The sequence below is a fragment of the Hemiscyllium ocellatum genome, chromosome 4 (assembly GCF_020745735.1).
Source record: "Hemiscyllium ocellatum isolate sHemOce1 chromosome 4, sHemOce1.pat.X.cur, whole genome shotgun sequence".
Classification (NCBI taxonomy): domain Eukaryota; kingdom Metazoa; phylum Chordata; class Chondrichthyes; order Orectolobiformes; family Hemiscylliidae; genus Hemiscyllium; species Hemiscyllium ocellatum.
In genome coordinates, this window is record NC_083404.1 from 4,427,922 (window position 1) to 4,445,450 (window position 17,529).

Below are 17,529 nucleotides of genomic sequence, written 5' to 3' on the forward strand. Positions count from 1 at the left end.
CATCCGAGGAGCAGCAAAAATAATAGTTTGGCATAACTGGTACATCAATTTTGAATAATCAAGTTTAGTTACTGATTTTTTTTGTCTTAAGTCATTTGCACATAAATGATATTGAGCACCATCAGCCTCTGTTATTTTGACAGAACAATCTGAGCCATCATATTTGAAGCTGAAAGTGAGTTGGCAATTTAATTCTTGTAGCATTGTAAAATGTTTATAATTTCTTCAGGAAAATCCGTTGTTTTGTATACCCAAATTGTGTCATAGCTCACACCTAACACACTCAATGTGCTCACATGGTGTGATAACATATTATGCAGTAATACATGTCCAGTGCTCAGTTGGTGTGCCCACATGTGATAGTAGACGCCCACAACTCTGGTGTGTCTAGATTGCCTAATAGCACATTCCCAGTGGTCTTTTGGTATGCCTACATTGTGCGATGAACAATGTGTAAGAATGTACCCAATTGTCTTTCTTTTTGTGCATACTTGGTGCACCCAGCTGATTGTATTATGTACTGGTCCCTATTGGTGTGAACTCAAGTGGTTAAACTGTTGAGGTTTGATTTCCAGCTGTAGAGAGGCCGGTTTTAAAAGTTCTGAGATTTTCCACCTTTTGAATGGTATGCAGAAGTAATTTGTTTGATCACTGGCTGGCACTGACTCACTGGCCAATTGATCTGATGGAAGCAAAACCTGAAGTTCAGACCATTTTCTAGCAGTGGATATGTCTTTTGAGAAAATTGTCTTGAAATACTAATAACTGAGCATTGCATTTCCAATCTTAAACTGCAAATTTGAATTTTGTAGTTAGGTTAATTGTTCACCTTCTCAGACCTTGGCTGCATTGATAGTTGATGTCTACTCAGACTGTTTGACAAAATTATTCATTTATCAACAAAATGGAAGTCAGCTGTGTGCCCAGCAGTATAACAAGGAAATAGCATGTCTTGTGCAGTGTAATCCAGTGTGAAATTGCTAACTAGGCACAGGTACATTTAACCACATGCACTACTGCAAAATATCTTTTACTCAAACAATACAGATTAGTGTAATTTACGTACAACGATTTACTTCTGCCATTCTATAACCAAACAAGCACTCAATCAAACAACATACTTGCTTAGTTCTTGTCTTGTTGTTTACCAAAAAAATATAGTTCACATATGTTATACTTTGTGCCCTTAGCAGTTAAATGTATTACAGTGACTTTATTTATTATTTGGTCAGAGTAGAAATACAATGGACACATTGGGATTCCCAATTATTCATGTGGCTATAATAGCTTATGTTTTAACTCTTGTATTCAACAATTTGTGTGCCTCTTCAAAGAGAAATATGAAGAAATAAAGGATTTCACTGAAACCTAAATGGCTACAACTGATTTGACACCTGCATTAAATTTATTAATAACAGCTACTTTATTGATATGTGAATCAATTTATTTTCAAATCAACTGGAATTCCATTTTGGGCCCTCTGAAACAAACATTTGCATATTAATAAAGTAATATTGCAATATGTTTTTATGATTATACGGCAGCTTTTTTTGACTTGCCATAAAGATGATGGAATAGAAAATGTTGCATTTTTGTGTACTTCCTGTCCATCACCTTTAAATGTCATACTTTCTCATGCAAAATTCCTAAAATGAGAAAAGGTAAAAGTCCATGGCTCTAGATTAATCAGTGTATGAATTTATCCCATGATTACCTTAGCTTTTGTGAGTATACTTAGATAGATAATCACTTATCTATTATATGTTATAATATTCTTGTCCTTTCACCAAATCATTTGACTTTCATTTAGTTTTGCACCAGGGACTCTTCAAGTTTTAATAAAAACAATGGAACTGTATTGGAACCATCAGATAGTTACTGATGTGAAACCAATTTTAAAAAAAAGCTAATTAATGCTGGAACCTTTAACCAGGCACTGAAATTGATCATTATAGAGTCATAGAGATGTACTGCATGGAATTGCCTGATCCTAGAACATAAGAACTGCAGTAGACCATTCAGCAAGATTTTCTACCTTTCAGCACCATTCCCAAATCCCTTAAATGCCTTAACACTAAACAAATTATGAACTTCTGCCTTGAATGTGTTCAATAAATGAGTATCCATAGCTGTCCAACAGACAATTCTAGAAGTTTGCCACTGTAGTGTTAAATTTCTCCTTGTCTCAATCCTAAGTAACTGAACCCCTTATTCTGAGGCAGTGATCATATCAGTGTTCAGGGGTATCACTTTCTATTTTGTTTCATGTTGATGTCATATTTTTCTAAACTGCAGTGACTGTAGATAAGCCTAGTTTGTTGATGTCTCTTCTGTCATCAGACTTCTATATGGACATCTCATATTAGAGCAAGTGCAGAGAAACACTATTCTGCATTCTGCTCTATTACCCTGGTGTACTTACGTAAGGTATGATTTTTCAGGTTAGCATTCAAAGCAATACATTTCACTATTTTGGTATATGTGACATGAAAAATCAAATCAATCAATCAAATCCTCATGAAGTAATGCCCCTCATCACTGAAACCAGTCTTGTGACCTTTGGTTGCCTACACCTCTAGAGCAAGTAAAGGAAACTGCATGCAGTATTCTAGGTATGGTCTCCCTGATGTCCTCCATAACTAATAATGGTTTTTATACTTTTATATTCCATTTGTAACAAAAGCTAACATACTATTTGTCTATCTAATTGTTTACTGCACCTGCATAATAACTAACTTCTGTTCATGTAGAAAGTCACCCGATTTCCTCTGAATTCAATGTGTCCGCAGTTCTCCCGCCATCCAAAAACACTTTCACTACATAGATGGATAACTTGTACTTTGCACTGTGTTCCATCTATCATATTTTTGCCCACTCTTAAGACCTGAATTTGTGTGTAATTAATTGATCTTATTGCCTCAAATGCGATTACTAAATACAGCAGAATTGATTGTCATCAACATTATAACAATTCAGTCCTTCAAAAAGACAACTTTAACTTGATTGAGTAATGTCTCTGAAAAGCCAATTATATACAAAAAAATTGCATGTGCATATGTTATATTTCATATTTCACTAAGAATATTAAATTGCTTACACTTTCAAATTGGAATTTACACACTTCACTGAACAAATAATTAAAATTTGACCTTAGGCTTTGTTTACCCATGCAGTTAGATTTATTTTGGCATTAATATTGCACCTTAACCAGCATACATTATATATTTCATAGTGGAATGTTTATACAATTGTAAAACTATACATCATCCTGGTTTAGTGAGGTTTTTTTGGAAGGGTGAATGTTTATTTTGGACTATTAATGATTTGAGTTTTGATATGTCATGTAATTATGCGAGATATCTTTTGTATCCATATTACTGTTCTAAATTATTTGAGATCTCCCTTTGAGATAATACCTTTTTTTTTGAAGAAAGATCGTGATCTGCTGTGCAAATACATAATGTTCTAGTTCGGCATACTATGTATGTTCATACAGTATGTTCTGAAACTACATTTATAAGTTCATTAGCATTTCATGAGGCACCTGTCCTTTTTCTAACATTGGATAGCGTAACAGGATGCATCAGATTCGATGTGAAATAAACTTTAAAAGTTAGATTTTCAAAGGTGACTACATTATTTAAGGGACATCTTCTAATGGAACGTTTTCCATTACAGTTCAGAACGGTTCGATGCATCAAAAAGACACAGTGAATGATGATGATTTTGAACCTTATTTAACCAGCCAGACGAATCAGGTAATTAACATTTAATCTTCAAAATTATCTTCAAAATTCATTAAATTTTGGGCTTTGTGTACATTACTTGGTTAAAATTGGAAATGTATTTATAATGGAAAGCTTTTATTGCCATGAATTTGTTAATGGTATTATCAAATAATATGTGAAATTACTGTACTAAATGCAGTGGTAAAACTAATTTTTTTAAGAAATATTTTCTTGTGCAGCATGCTGAAGGCAGAATTTTCTATCTTGAAAAATACTCTAAATAATTTGTGTGAAAGTTGCAGTAGTGAATAACAATCCCATCAAAGAACAATTTGAAGGCAAATAATGTGGAGATATTTTGGCTAGGTGCATAGCGTTTCTGGAACCGGTGTGGCCAGAAATCTTGTCAGCTAGCATCTGTATTAAAACACCAACAAACTCTGCTGCCTTCATGGTATCCTGAAGTTTGTCTCTTGGACCACTCCCCTTACTTTTCAGTGTTGCTGCTGAAATTGGGCTTGTTGGAGACAGCACAAGTATTTTTAGGTACTTGCTATAATTGGCAATTAAATCACTTCAATACCAAGACATTTGACAAGTTAGCACTTGTGCGTTTGAGAATACATCAAAAGAAAGCAGTTCCTAATGCGCAAGTAACAATCCTCTGTTGCAAATTCCTTTCAGCGCCCTAAAGATAAAATATCTTGGGTGACATGCTGTTGAGTCACCATTCAGGAAGAAGACAGGGAATTTGAAGTAAAGGTTGACCAGAAAATTTTAAAAAGTCCCTAAAAACACAAGCTAGCAGCATGTTATTTTATTTCCAGAACTTCATTTTAAACTTTGTCTTTTTTTTTTGGTAAGGAAACAGTTAACATTTGTAAAATACTTGTGGGCAGTCTGATTTGAAAACACTTTTAATTCATTGAATTATTAAGTGCAGGTCCCACCTTAATCAGTTAATAAACTAGCTAAAAACATTTGCATTTAGCTATGTTCTGTCCTTTATTTTTAATTTTAGGCGCAATGATGAACTTCTGGAGCAGGTATGATTTGGTCCAGAAGTAGGGACACTTCCATTATGAACAAGAGCCCTCAACAAAGTCCTGTGTAGAGATATTGAAAGAATAGCCCTACTTCTCTTATGGTGAGAGGGCATTTTTTACAGCCACCCAAGCTGCAGATAGGTTTGTTTCTCCATGTGATAACACCTGTAACAATGCACAATTTCCTTGGTACTGTACTGTGCTGAAGTTGAACTGATGGGCGGCACGGTGGCACAGTGGTTAGCACTGCTGCCTCACAGCGCCTGTAGACCTGGGTTCAATTCCCGACTCAGGCGACTGACTGTGTGGAGTTTGCACGTTCTCCCCGTGTCTGCGTGGGTTTCCTCCGGGTGCTCCGGTTTCCTCCCACAGTCACAAAGATGTGCGGGTCAGGTGAATTGGCCATGCTAAATTGCCCGTAGTGTTAGGTAAGGGGTAAATGTAGGGGTATGGGAGGGTTGCGCTTCGGCGGGTCGGTGTGGACTTGTTGGGCCGAAGGGCCTGTTTCCACACTGTAAGTCTAATCTGATCATAATCTCAAATTCTGCAGCTAAGCTTAAAATCATTCAGAACCTTGCCATTCTAAAAAAGATAATGTTACAAGGGGGGATCCATAGTCTGTCAGCAGACGTGATGCATATGCATGTTCTTGGATGAAGTGATAAATCTGTGCATATATTATTGTTTGGACTATGCAAGCCTCTGATACTTGCCCTTGCAGTACTGGTGCATTTTACGGCAAATGTTAATCCCTAAAAAGGTTGTGGGTATAAACTTCCATTATGCAGTTGCCAGTCACCACTTAAATGGGTTGCTTGCAATAAATTAAAACTGGGTGTGCTCTTGATCAGAACCTTGCTGGTTCATGCCCTGTGTTGACATCCCATATCTTCAGTGTTCTTGATATGTTAATTGTAAATGCTATCTCTAACCCAGATGATTGTAAAATATTTATAGCATTGTTATAACACTGTCAGTTCTGGAACCCTATCCTGGCTTGTTCTGTTTTCCTTGAATAAAAGGATCTGGTCATCTCAGTTGCATCATACAGGATTTGTTACATTTGCTAACATGAGAAATAATCTTGTCACTTGATTAAGTTGAATAAGTTATGAATTTCTGTGGGAAACTCCTGTATGATGTATTATAAATGCAATTTTGTTGCTTCCTCCCTCAATCGCACCTGCATGTGCTTGCACTCAGTGTCCCTTCATTGGATTGGCTGATTCCTCCCTGCATTTTTAATACTATACATTTGCTGGCATGAAAGACTTGTCATTAGTTATTGTTAACTGGATAATATTGGGGAGTGGGCAACTTATGTAAGAGCCCTATTTAGAATCAGGTCAGGTTCAACTTTTGAATGTACAGTTTGTTCCTTACTTGTCCAGATATAGGCTTCTGCAGCTACCTTTAAATGTCCCTAAGGATTTATCATCAACCCTCCCTCTAGCAATATTATCTGAAAATGCACCATCAGTTTCAGAATGTACCCTGATAGCACCCAGGTCTACTTGTCACCACATATGACTCCGTCATCCTCTCTAACTTCAATTGTTAAGACTATCAATGCTGCTTAAACATAAATTTCTCTCAACTTTAATAGTAGGAAGATGGAAGCCATTTGTTTGCTTCCTGTTACAAACTATCCCTCTTTCTGGCAACTGTCTGAGATGAACTAGACTGATCACAACTTTGGTGTCCCATTTAGTCACAAGATGAACCTCTGATCACACAGTGACAATATCGCTTAGAGTGTCTAATTTTACCTCCTCTGTCTTTGTCCTTGTCTCCTGCTACTGACATCCTCTTTCATGCCTTTGTTATCTACGAACAAAACTGTCCAATGGGCTACTATCTAATTTCTCATGTTTTATTGTCTGTACTCTCTTTCATACCAAACTTTGCCCTGTCTCTCACCAGGTAATGTTTTTCATCATTCATGTACTCTGTTCTACAAACTCTACATCTCTTTTAAAATTGGTATTCTTGTTTTTAGATCTGTCTGACTATACTCTTCCTTATCTCTTTGATCACATCTTAGTTCTGTGACCCTGTGAGATACCTACACTTATCCAATTCTGGCCAATTGAGAATCCTTGATTTTAATTTCGCTGTCATTGCTGGTTGAGTTTTCAACTGCTGAGACTCTAAGCCCTGTAATTCCCTCCCTAAAAGTCTGTCTCTCTTTAAGAAACTCATTTTCAAACTTTGCCTTAATATTTCCTTACATAGTTTACGTTCAAATTTTATTTGGCAACACTCCTAGGAAATCTTTGGGATGTTTTATTATATTTAATATACACAAGTTGTTTATAAATACTCATCTGGTGCTTTCCAATCATCAGTAAAGTATTTGAAATAATTATCAATAGTGCTTAGTCTGTATTCTGCAAGAATCAGTAGCTTCTGAGTTCCAATTTAATCTTGATTCCTGTATTGAAGAGGAGCTGAGTGCTAGTGTGCACATGAGTGCAACAATTTGGAATTGTTTCCTGGATACTGTTGGAAATAACCCAGGAGAACAATCTAGAAAAGTAATGTTCAAACTTTGGGATTTGGACTTTTTTCCAGACTGCTTTGCCTCTGGACTTTCAATGAGGTCCTGCTGTGGCCTTTATTCGAAATAATGGAGCAGGTCTCCACTGGCCTTTTCAAAGCGAAGATGTTTGGCTTGCGTTTATGGGATTGTTTGAGCTGTCCAGTCAAAGGGATTTCCTGACTCTGACCATGGTGGCAGTGGGTTCTCGAGCTATGCAGGTTGCTTCTGATCCTGGTATATACAGCTGACTAGGAGGGGTAAACCATGCAGAGGAAGTTCGTTGCATTTGCTAGACTGCATTGAATGAAGAAAATGACGCATTAGAACATTTAACAGCAAATCTACCAGTGGGACATGATCCATTTCAGAAATGTAAATCACTGCATTAAATGACTTCCACTTATACCACCACAAATGACACACACTTAATCTAACTCACATTTCAGATGGATTATGGGCAAAGCCTAATGCTCCGATGATTAGTCATTAGTAGTATATTAATAAAGTCACAAGCCATTTGTAAAATGTTATTGCAGAAATGATTAGTTTGATTATTACAATTTCCAAATATTATTCTAAATTCAATGATTCTAACATTAACATTCAGTATGTTAATGTTAGAATCAACCAACACTAAAGATACAAGCTTAAAACATCACTTCAATAAAACATCAGTGAACAAAGAAAATTAACAGGCCCTTCAGCCCGCCAAGCCTGAGCCGATCCAAATCCATTTTCTAAACCAGTCGCCCACTTCCTAAGCATCTGTATCCCTTTGCTCCCCATATACTCCTGCATCTGTCCAGACGCATCTGAAATAAATCTACCGTGCTTGCCTCTGCCACCTTTGCTGGCAACACCTTTTGTGTGAAGTATTTAGCGCATGTATCCCCCTTAAACTTTCCACTTCTCACCTTGAAAGCTTGACCTCTTGTTATTGAATCTTTCACCCTAGAAAAAATCCACCCCCTCTATACCCTTCAGGATTTTTAGACCTCAGTCAGGTCCCCCCCTCAATCTCCTTTTTTCTAATGAAAACAAACCTACTCAACCTCTCTCCATAGCTAGCACCTTCCATACCAGGCAACCTCCTCGTAAACCTTCTCTGCACCCTCTCCAAAACATCCACGTCGTTTTGGTAATGTGGCGACCAGAACTGTACACTGTATTCTAAATGCGACCAAACCAATGTGTTGTACAATTTTAACATGACTTGCCAGCTCTTATACTCAATACCCCGTCCAATGACGACAAGCATACCATATGCCGCCTTAACCACTCTATCCACCTGTGCAGCAACTTTCAGGGTACAATGGGCCTGCACTCTCAGATCTCTCTGCCCATCAACCTTTCCCAAGGCTCTTCAAAGAGTTTGCCTAAGTTTGAAATCAAATGGTTTTATCCTGTGCAGACTGAGGTTGTCAGATCACCTATCTGAAACCTCCCCCTGGGTTGTATATCTGCAGTGACACAGCTCCAGAGGACCTAACATTTGCTGCACTGTCAACGTGATCACTCATGATGTAACATCAAACTTTCAGGCATATGTCCAACTACAGTTAACCCAAAAGATTAATTGGGTACTCAGATGATTAATGTTTGTTCAAGTGAAATTCTGAAGGACAGTAAGCACCTATAAAACCATTTTTCATGGAAGTCAAAGCTTTGAGAGAGAAAACTATCAAGAAAACATGATTTTTTTCCTTTTTATCTATTTTGGTCTCTGCGGAAGGTTGCCTTCTGAGATGTGTTTCTACAGAAGCTATAAGCACCCCACTAAAGGGGCTATCTTTGTATGAACCTTAAGTAAGAATCAATGAGTTCATTGAAGGAGATCAGCAGCAAGTCCAATCCCGATCTCTCCCACTCTCTACAATTCTGATTCCACTCAAGACCACAGTTAAAGATTGGGTTTACACACTCCAGTGTTTAGTAAGTTTTGCGTAGTCTTTTTAACAAGTCATTAATCCAAAGTTACACATTTATGGGATAATTTCAGGGATTTAAAACTTAAGGTAATGTGAATTTATAAATATTCTACAATGATTTAATTGTGACTTTGATATCAGCAGTAAAAGTGAAATGTGGAAGAATTTAAGATGTGAAAGAATATTGTCAAAGTTGGGTAATTGGAAGAGTGAACACATTTCATGAAATTTTGTGCAGCCCTTTGGGAAAAATGTGACATTTTTCTCAATGTGTCTCATTAGAAATAGGAAGATAAATTTGCATGAGATAATCTTTAAATTAGGATCGCTGGTACTCATTATGACGAATATATCATTATGATTATCAAATTTACAGAAGCCTTGGACTTCCTTTTGTAAGAAATTACACATTAAAGGAAATGTCATCTTTTAAAAAAGTGTGTTAATGCTGGAAGCACAGAGTCGATCAAGTAGCATCGTCGGGCAGAAGAGTTAATCTTTCAAGTACCCTCTCCATAGATATTGTCCAAATTGCTGAGCATTTCCAGCATTTTGTAATTTCAGATGGAGATCATGCAGAAAGCCTGGAAACCACTGTTGAAAATTCCCCCTCTGTTCTTTTTAGCAAAACTATAATTAAGTTCAACAGCACCAGGTGAGGTACTGTATGAAACAGTTAACAAAACTTACAAAAAATGAACAGGAACATATTAAGTTAATATTCTCCCGGGTGATGATACACAAACCACTGTGATGCCCACTGGTCTGTGAAAACCTCTGTTGTGCCAGTAACAGCGATTACTCCTTCACAATGGGCAACTGATCACAGGAGCCACAAAAGAGGGGCAGACCAATCAGCACTATAACCCCTTCAATAACCTGTTGCCTGGATCTATTAATTGCCAGCTTGACCAGGTCTGGGAACCTAAAGTAAGGCCCTTCGACCTGCCACTGTCTCAGATCATCTGCTGTTGAAATGCTCATCTAATATTTTTATCACCTCCAGACTTGACGATACAAACATTCTCCTGGGCTCCTGTTCTCCATACTGCATAAACCAAAACTCATCAAAAATGCTGCTGTGAGTTTCGACACGATGCTAAGCACAATTGGCCCATCACTTTTAGTGCTTGTAGACTAACATTGACACCTGGTCCACCAATACCTCATTTACAATTCTCATGTGAAAATGCTTTAGTAGGCATGACTCTTTCTATTTCTGTGCTCTCTTGTATTCTTTATACCTTCTGATAAACCTTTACATCAACTAAATTCCCTACTCCTTGCATATAATTAGTGCCATGTTTGCAACCACCATACCCTATCCTTGAATTTCTTTCCTGAACCTAACTTATTTTCTGTTTTTCAAATAGTTTTTAAAGCCTATTGACTCCATCTCATTTTATATCCAGGTATATATCTGTGAAGTTTCTTCGAATGGTTTCATACATTAAAGGCTTTACATGTGCAAGTTCTTTTTGTTCAAAAATTAATTAATTGAATCTCTGTAGTGCAGAAGAGGCCTTTTGGCCCATCTAGTCTGCATCAATCCTCCAAAGAGCATCTCACCCACCCCCTGCATTTCCTATGGCTAATTCATCAAGCCTGCACAACCCTAACTCTATGGGCAATTTAGCATGGCCAACCCACCAAACCTGAACATCCTTAAAGTCTAGGAGGAAACAGAACATCTCGAGGAAACCCAAGCAGGCACAGGGAGAATGAACAAACTCCATGCAGTCACCTGAGGCCTGAATTGAGTTTGGGTCCCTGGCGCTGAGAGGCTGCGGTGCTAACCACTGAGGCACCATACTGATCTTGGTTGTTCAGTATGAAAATTACAGGTTTAATGGTGTGTTTAGCTCTGCTTTGTCAGTAAATATATGCTTACGGGCACAATAGCTTACCCTGATAGATAGAAACATTCAAAATCTTTAGTTTCTATTGAAAAGTAAATAACATTTTTTAATTCGATAAATTTACATTTTGGAGCTAAAGATAGCTGCTTTTTGGAACACTGTACTACTTTTATTGACTGTACATCTGTTTCAGTTTTGTTTGGTGCTTTGCAGAATCATAATTCTGATTCTTCTTTTCCTCTACACTGGCCCTAATTGTAAGTGCCTAGCATGGTATCATAGATGCCAAGAGATTGCCTAGTCAGATAAGCAAGTACAGATGAGTAATTATCAAAAATGGTTGGATTGCAATGGGTGACAGACTGGCTATACGTATAATGCAATTCACATCTACCCTAAAATGATTAGAATACTAACACTTGTTAAAGTTTAATTCTGGCTATTGCACAACAAAAAAAAGTCTGAGTAGGAAACCTTAAACTTTCTGCATGCAAACATCTCAACTACTGTTTGGTATGATTGGGAAATGCCAGTGTTGGACTGGAGTGTACAAAGTTAAAAATCTCACAACACCAGGTTATAGCCCAATAGGTTTAATTGGAAGCACTAGCTTTCAGAGCGCTGCTTCATCAGGTGGTTATGTTTGGTACAATTCAGACTGTTTGGTATGAATTGAAGCCTCCCTTGTCCATTCCAGCTATTTTCTTTTCTCATTGGAATTGGTTTTATTTAGCTAATTTCACTGAGATCTGTTGGCTCCATGTTAACAGGAAGTGATGCAACCCTTACTCATCCATGTTTTGTTCTGCATGGTTGACCAGACTCTGCTTTATCTTTCATCTGTAGAAGTTGGTAAAGCAAATTGTTTAATGAAGTAAAACTGATGGTTTTACAGTTCCTACAAAATTACTATGCTGATTTTTCAGCATAGTTTTAAAAAAGCTAATTATTTTTTCATGTATGCTGTTGAAACCTATATTTGTTGTAACTAAGAATGCCGTCTAAAAGGTTTAGGTAGGCATTTTTTTAAGTCCTCTAGCCCACTTAAATAGTATACATTTTCTGACTGTGTTGTTTCATTTTCATTTCCCAATTCACTGAAAAAAACTTGTTTATTGGTGGATGAATCCTGCTCCTATTTTGTATATTTGAACCGAGGCTGAGATCTTTGGAAAAACTATGCTGAATTATCTTTCTTCTTTCATTAGATGCTGTTGTACAACTAGAAATACCCTAGTTTTGACTTGAAAATGAAGATTAGTTAATTAAATTAATTTCAAATGAGCCCAATGGAATGTCATACTAGATGTAATTTCATAGTTGGATGGCACTTGCTACATAATCCGAACTGTGCCTAGAATTACACTAACAGCCAATTTTAAGATTAAGTACTTGCTTGCACTTGCTATCAGCTACATATATTCACATGCAGAGAAAGACGCTTTTCTGTCGTGAGAAAGAATGTGTTCAGGCATTGTGCCTCTAGATTGTACCAAAGTGTAGGTGATGATAGTTCCATAGTGGACTCTAGATGGCAAAGCCTCCAAGAATTAGTCAATGACAAAAACAAAATAGACTGGTTAAAATCCATTATGTCATGTTGTTAATTATCTGTTTTCCATACAGCAGGGTATTTAAGGTGGAGGCTAATTTAATTTAGTTTGGGACTGGTGAAGAATCTGTATGAACTAAGGCCCCGCAAAAAAAAGCTTCGTTGATACCTTTGTTCAGACTGAAACATGTTAAAATCAAATTTTAGTGTGAAGTGTTTCAAGCTCTGGTAGAATCTTACTTCTAATGGTTTCAGAGACTGCACAGTTCTGCAGGAAGTACTTCACATGAAGTTTCCTGGTCTTGAAATCTGACTTAAAATGTAAGCTTTTTATATGTCAATGGGGAAAACAAAGGAGGAACAGATGGGGCAATGAGTAAAACTGCTGCCTTTTGCATTCTAACTTATGACTTTCCAGAATGTAGTGCTAAGCTACGTAGACAAAGAAAGTCCTTTGATTTGTCTCTTGACTTCAGCTAATACAGTAGTGAAAATGAAGAGTTATATCTAGCTCCTAAATTAGGAACACACAGGAACCTCGATTATCCAACATTTGATTATCTGAATATCAGATTTTCCGGCAAGATCGCAAGGTCCCAGTGCTTGGCTGAACAATGTTATACGAATTCGATTAACCAAACAAAGTACTCCCCACCCGTGTACTTTGGATAATGGAGATTCCTCTGTAGTTAAAATTAACCTGTGGTTCAGTTTTGAATGCAAGCCACTAATGGCTACTGGAAAATCTGCATCTGGGCACGTAACTTCTGATTGCATGGTTTTGATTGATATTCATTGTCCTTATCTCTGAAGAATGGCTAGTTGGACACATTGGGAAGTTTACTAAGAGTTTCCAAATACCTGCTGTGCAAAAAAATGCAGAGTTTAATTTCAGTTTTCAGTTTTGGAAGTACAAACGTATGCCATTTGTAATTATGCTAGAAATAAGGCAACTTAATTTTTGTAGTTAGGTTGGAGCAATTTTACTGAGTGAATTGAATTCCCAGGGTATCATTAAGTCTCAAAAATAAATGTTTGATGTATAGAATAACCGTTTCTTGCTTTTGTACTTTTTTTGAATTAACTATTGAAACAATTTAGGATTATAATATAAACCTAATATACAACTATAAAGTGAGTTGAATCATATCATTGCTTTTCCTACAGCTGATAATTTAATATGCCCTGATAGTTGAATGTCTGCCAAATAATTGAGTGTTTTTATTAATGGCTTTGTATTAAATTTGCTGTGACAACAAACACTAGTGAGAGGTTGTTTAATGTGCATTCAAGTTGCTTAGCTTCTTGCCATTCACTTGGAAGCAAAGATTTCATTACCTTAGAAGTAAATTTGTGTTGTGTCTGAGTGAGAATAAATTAGTCTGCTCCATTGTGTAAAGAAGCTTTCCCACATGGAGGCAAAAGCTTTGAATTAAATTAATTTAATTTAAAAATAAACTCAACCTCTTAATTGGCGATTGGAGCTGCTTAACGTCAGCCACTCTCACTTTGGAAGGCACAAGAGTTGCACCTTCTGACTTCAAAAGAAGTGCAGCATTTAATCACCTTAAGCTGTGTAGCCATGTTAAGTTATGTTGGCTCAGTGGTGAGTACTACTGCCTCACAGGGCCAGGGACCTGGGTTCAATTCCAGTCTCAGGAGTGTTCTAACTTTCCCCCAGAATGCAAAAATGTGCAGGTTAGAAGATAGAATCCCTACAGTGTGGTAACAGGCCATTTGGTCCATCGAGTCCACACCAACCTCCAAAGAGCATTCCATCCACACCTAAGTCTCTATCCTATCCCTAAAGCTTGCACTTCCCATAGCTAATCCACCTAACCTGCACATCCCTGGAGATTACGGGCAATTTAGCATGGCCAATCCACCTAATCTGCACATTTTTGGACTGTGGAAGGAAACTAGAACACCTGAAGAAACCCACACAGACATGGAGAATGTGCAAACTCTGCAAAGCCAGTCCCCTGGGCTGGAATCGAACTGGGGTCCCTGGTGCTGAGAGGCAGCAGTGCTAACCACTGAGCCATCCAGGTTAGGTGAATTAGTTAAGCTAAACTTTTTTCGAGTGTGCAAGCTTGTTAGGTTAATGATGGTACATGTGGGGTTACATGGATAGAGTGGGGAGGGGGTGGGGTCAGTGCAAACCTGGTGGTCCAAATGTCCTCTACCTGCATTGTAATAATTCAATTTTGCACCTTTTAATTGCTTACATACTTTGAAAACTGTTGCTGTGTTTTGCCTTACAGAAGATGTGGTCTTAATAAGAAAGTACAGTCTTTGTTTGTATGTTTATAGCTTTAACTTTGTTTTATTTCTTGCAGAGCAACAGCTACCCACCAATGTCCGATCCTTACATGCCCAGTTATTATGCTCCTTCCATTGGATTTCCTTATTCACTTGGTGAAGCTCCCTGGTCAACAGGGGGAGATCCTCCAATGCCATACTTAACAACGTATGGACAGATGAGCAATGGTGAGCATCACTTTATACCAGACGGTGTATTTAGTCAGCCTGGGGCCTTGGGGAGCACCCCACCATTTTTGAATCAACATGGATTTAACTTTTTTCCTGGGAATGCAGACTTTTCTACTTGGGGAGCAAGTGGATCTCAAGGACAGTCAACCCAAAGTTCTGCATACAGTAACAGCTATGGATATCCACCTAGTTCACTTGGAAGAGCCATAGCTGATGGGCAGGCTGGATTTGGCAATGATTCTTTGAGCAAGGTGCCTGGCATAAATAGCATTGAACAAGGCATGACTGGACTGAAGATCGGAGGAGATATGACAACAGCTGTCACTAAAACTGTAGGTTCTGCTCTTAGTAGTACAGGTATGTGCAGTAGCATTGTTGCTAATAGCACCCCAGCAACGAGCACTTCAGCACCTAAACCTACATCATGGGCTGCTATTGCGAGGAAACCAGCAAAGCCTCAGCCAAAATTAAAGCCTAAGACTAACATGGGACTAGGTGGACCTGCAGTACCACCACCGCCTATAAAACACAACATGAATATTGGAACTTGGGAAGACAAAGGCAATGTGCCCAAAGTCCCATCTGTACAGCAAGTTATGCCTCCTCCAGTTGTTGTTCAGCAGCATCAGCTTCCCCAGCAACCAATTGCTATTCAGACCCATCCAACAAATCAGCAACAACCACAGAATCCAGGACCTCAACCGTCACAGTCTCAAGGTCAGCAGCAGCCACAAAATCGTTGGGTGGCTCCTCGCAATCGGGGAGCTAGCTTTAATCAGACCAGTGGAGCAAGTAGTGAGAGTTTTGTGTTGGGTATAGCGTCATTAAGCACTTCACCGTCAGGAGGAGAAGTACATCCTGTATTGGAAAAATTAAAGGGCTTACATAATTACAACCCCAAAGATTTTGACTGGAGTCTGAAGACAGGTCGAGTATTTATAATTAAAAGCTATTCTGAGGACGATATACACCGTTCTATCAAATACTCTATTTGGTGCAGTACTGAACATGGTAATAAACGTTTGGATGCTGCTTTTCGCTCCTTGAATGGTAAAGGACCACTCTATTTACTCTTTAGTGTAAATGGGAGTGGACATTTTTGTGGAGTGGCTGAGATGAAGTCAGCAGTGGACTATAATGCTTTTGCTGGAGTTTGGTCACAGGATAAATGGAAGGGCAAGTTTGAAGTTAAGTGGATCTTTGTGAAAGATGTACCCAATAACCAGCTTCGGCATATTCGATTGGAAAACAATGATAACAAACCAGTTACCAATTCAAGGGACACACAGGAGGTGCCCCTGGAAAAAGCCAAGCAAGTGCTTAAAATAATTGCTACTTACAAGCATACCACTTCAATCTTTGATGACTTTGCACATTATGAAAAGCGTCAAGAGGAGGAGGAAGCCATACGTAGAGTAAGTATAAAATAAATGTTGAAACTGATGTTTAGTCTGCAGCTTTGTTATGAGTATTGTTGTTCAATTTCTTTGTTTCTATTATTTAGCGCATGTGTATGTAGAGGATGAAATATATATCTATATCTCCCATAATTTCTCAATTTATTAACAACCTATCTAATAGGTAATTGTCAACGCAGGTCAGAAATCTGTGTTGAACAATAAACTGTGGGTTTTTTTATTAGATTAGATTCCCTGCAGTGTGGAAACAGGCACTTTGGCCCAACAAGTCCACACCGACCCTCCATAGACTAACCCACCCAGACCCATTCCCCACACTATCCCGGACCATTGCACCTAACACTCTGGACAATTTAGCATGGCCAATTCACTTGACCTGCATATCTTTGGACTGTGGGAGGAAACCGGTACACCCGGAGGAAACCCACACAGACACGAGGAGAATGTGCAAGCTCCACACTGACAGCCACCTGAGGTGGGAATCGAACCCGGGTCTCTGGTGCAGTGAGGCTGCAGTACTAACCACTGTGCCGCCCTGATATTGCTGATTCTCGGATACAGGTCTGAGATCTTTAGAACACCTGAGAATCCAGATTACGATGTTTATCTTTTGCGTTAAACATTTCAGTATATTGTTTCAAACTTAACACTTAAAGATTTTATGTAGATATCACCAATTTGAATGACCTTTAAGTGCAACTGGGTATTATTATTTCTAGAATCGATTATATTTGCTTATTTGAGTAGTCATCAAAAGAAACCATTCCGAGAACTACTGAACATATGGTTTTCCATTCATCTCTAAATGGTATCAACTGGGAGAATTTAGTACATTGCTGCATTTAGTCTGAGGAATGGTGTTTCTAATGTAAAATGTGTTTCTTTTAAATTGATCATTTGTGATACATGTATAATTTGTTGCATGCAATGAGTTTGCTGTGGTAACCACTCAGAACTGATAAA

General features: G+C 38.1%; 1 protein-coding gene across 2 annotated transcripts in view; it reads left to right on the forward strand.

The window, feature by feature from the left end:
* The window catches only part of LOC132810548 (YTH domain-containing family protein 3-like), a 42,790-nt gene that overhangs the window by 3,103 nt on the left and 22,158 nt on the right, over window positions 1-17,529 (forward strand). For both annotated transcript variants that reach the window (XM_060822669.1, XM_060822670.1), the window contains 2 exons: window positions 3,679-3,758; window positions 14,995-16,563. In XM_060822669.1, coding sequence (XP_060678652.1) covers window positions 3,679-3,758; window positions 14,995-16,563 — 1,649 coding nt within the window. The remainder of the gene's footprint in view (window positions 1-3,678; window positions 3,759-14,994; window positions 16,564-17,529) is intronic.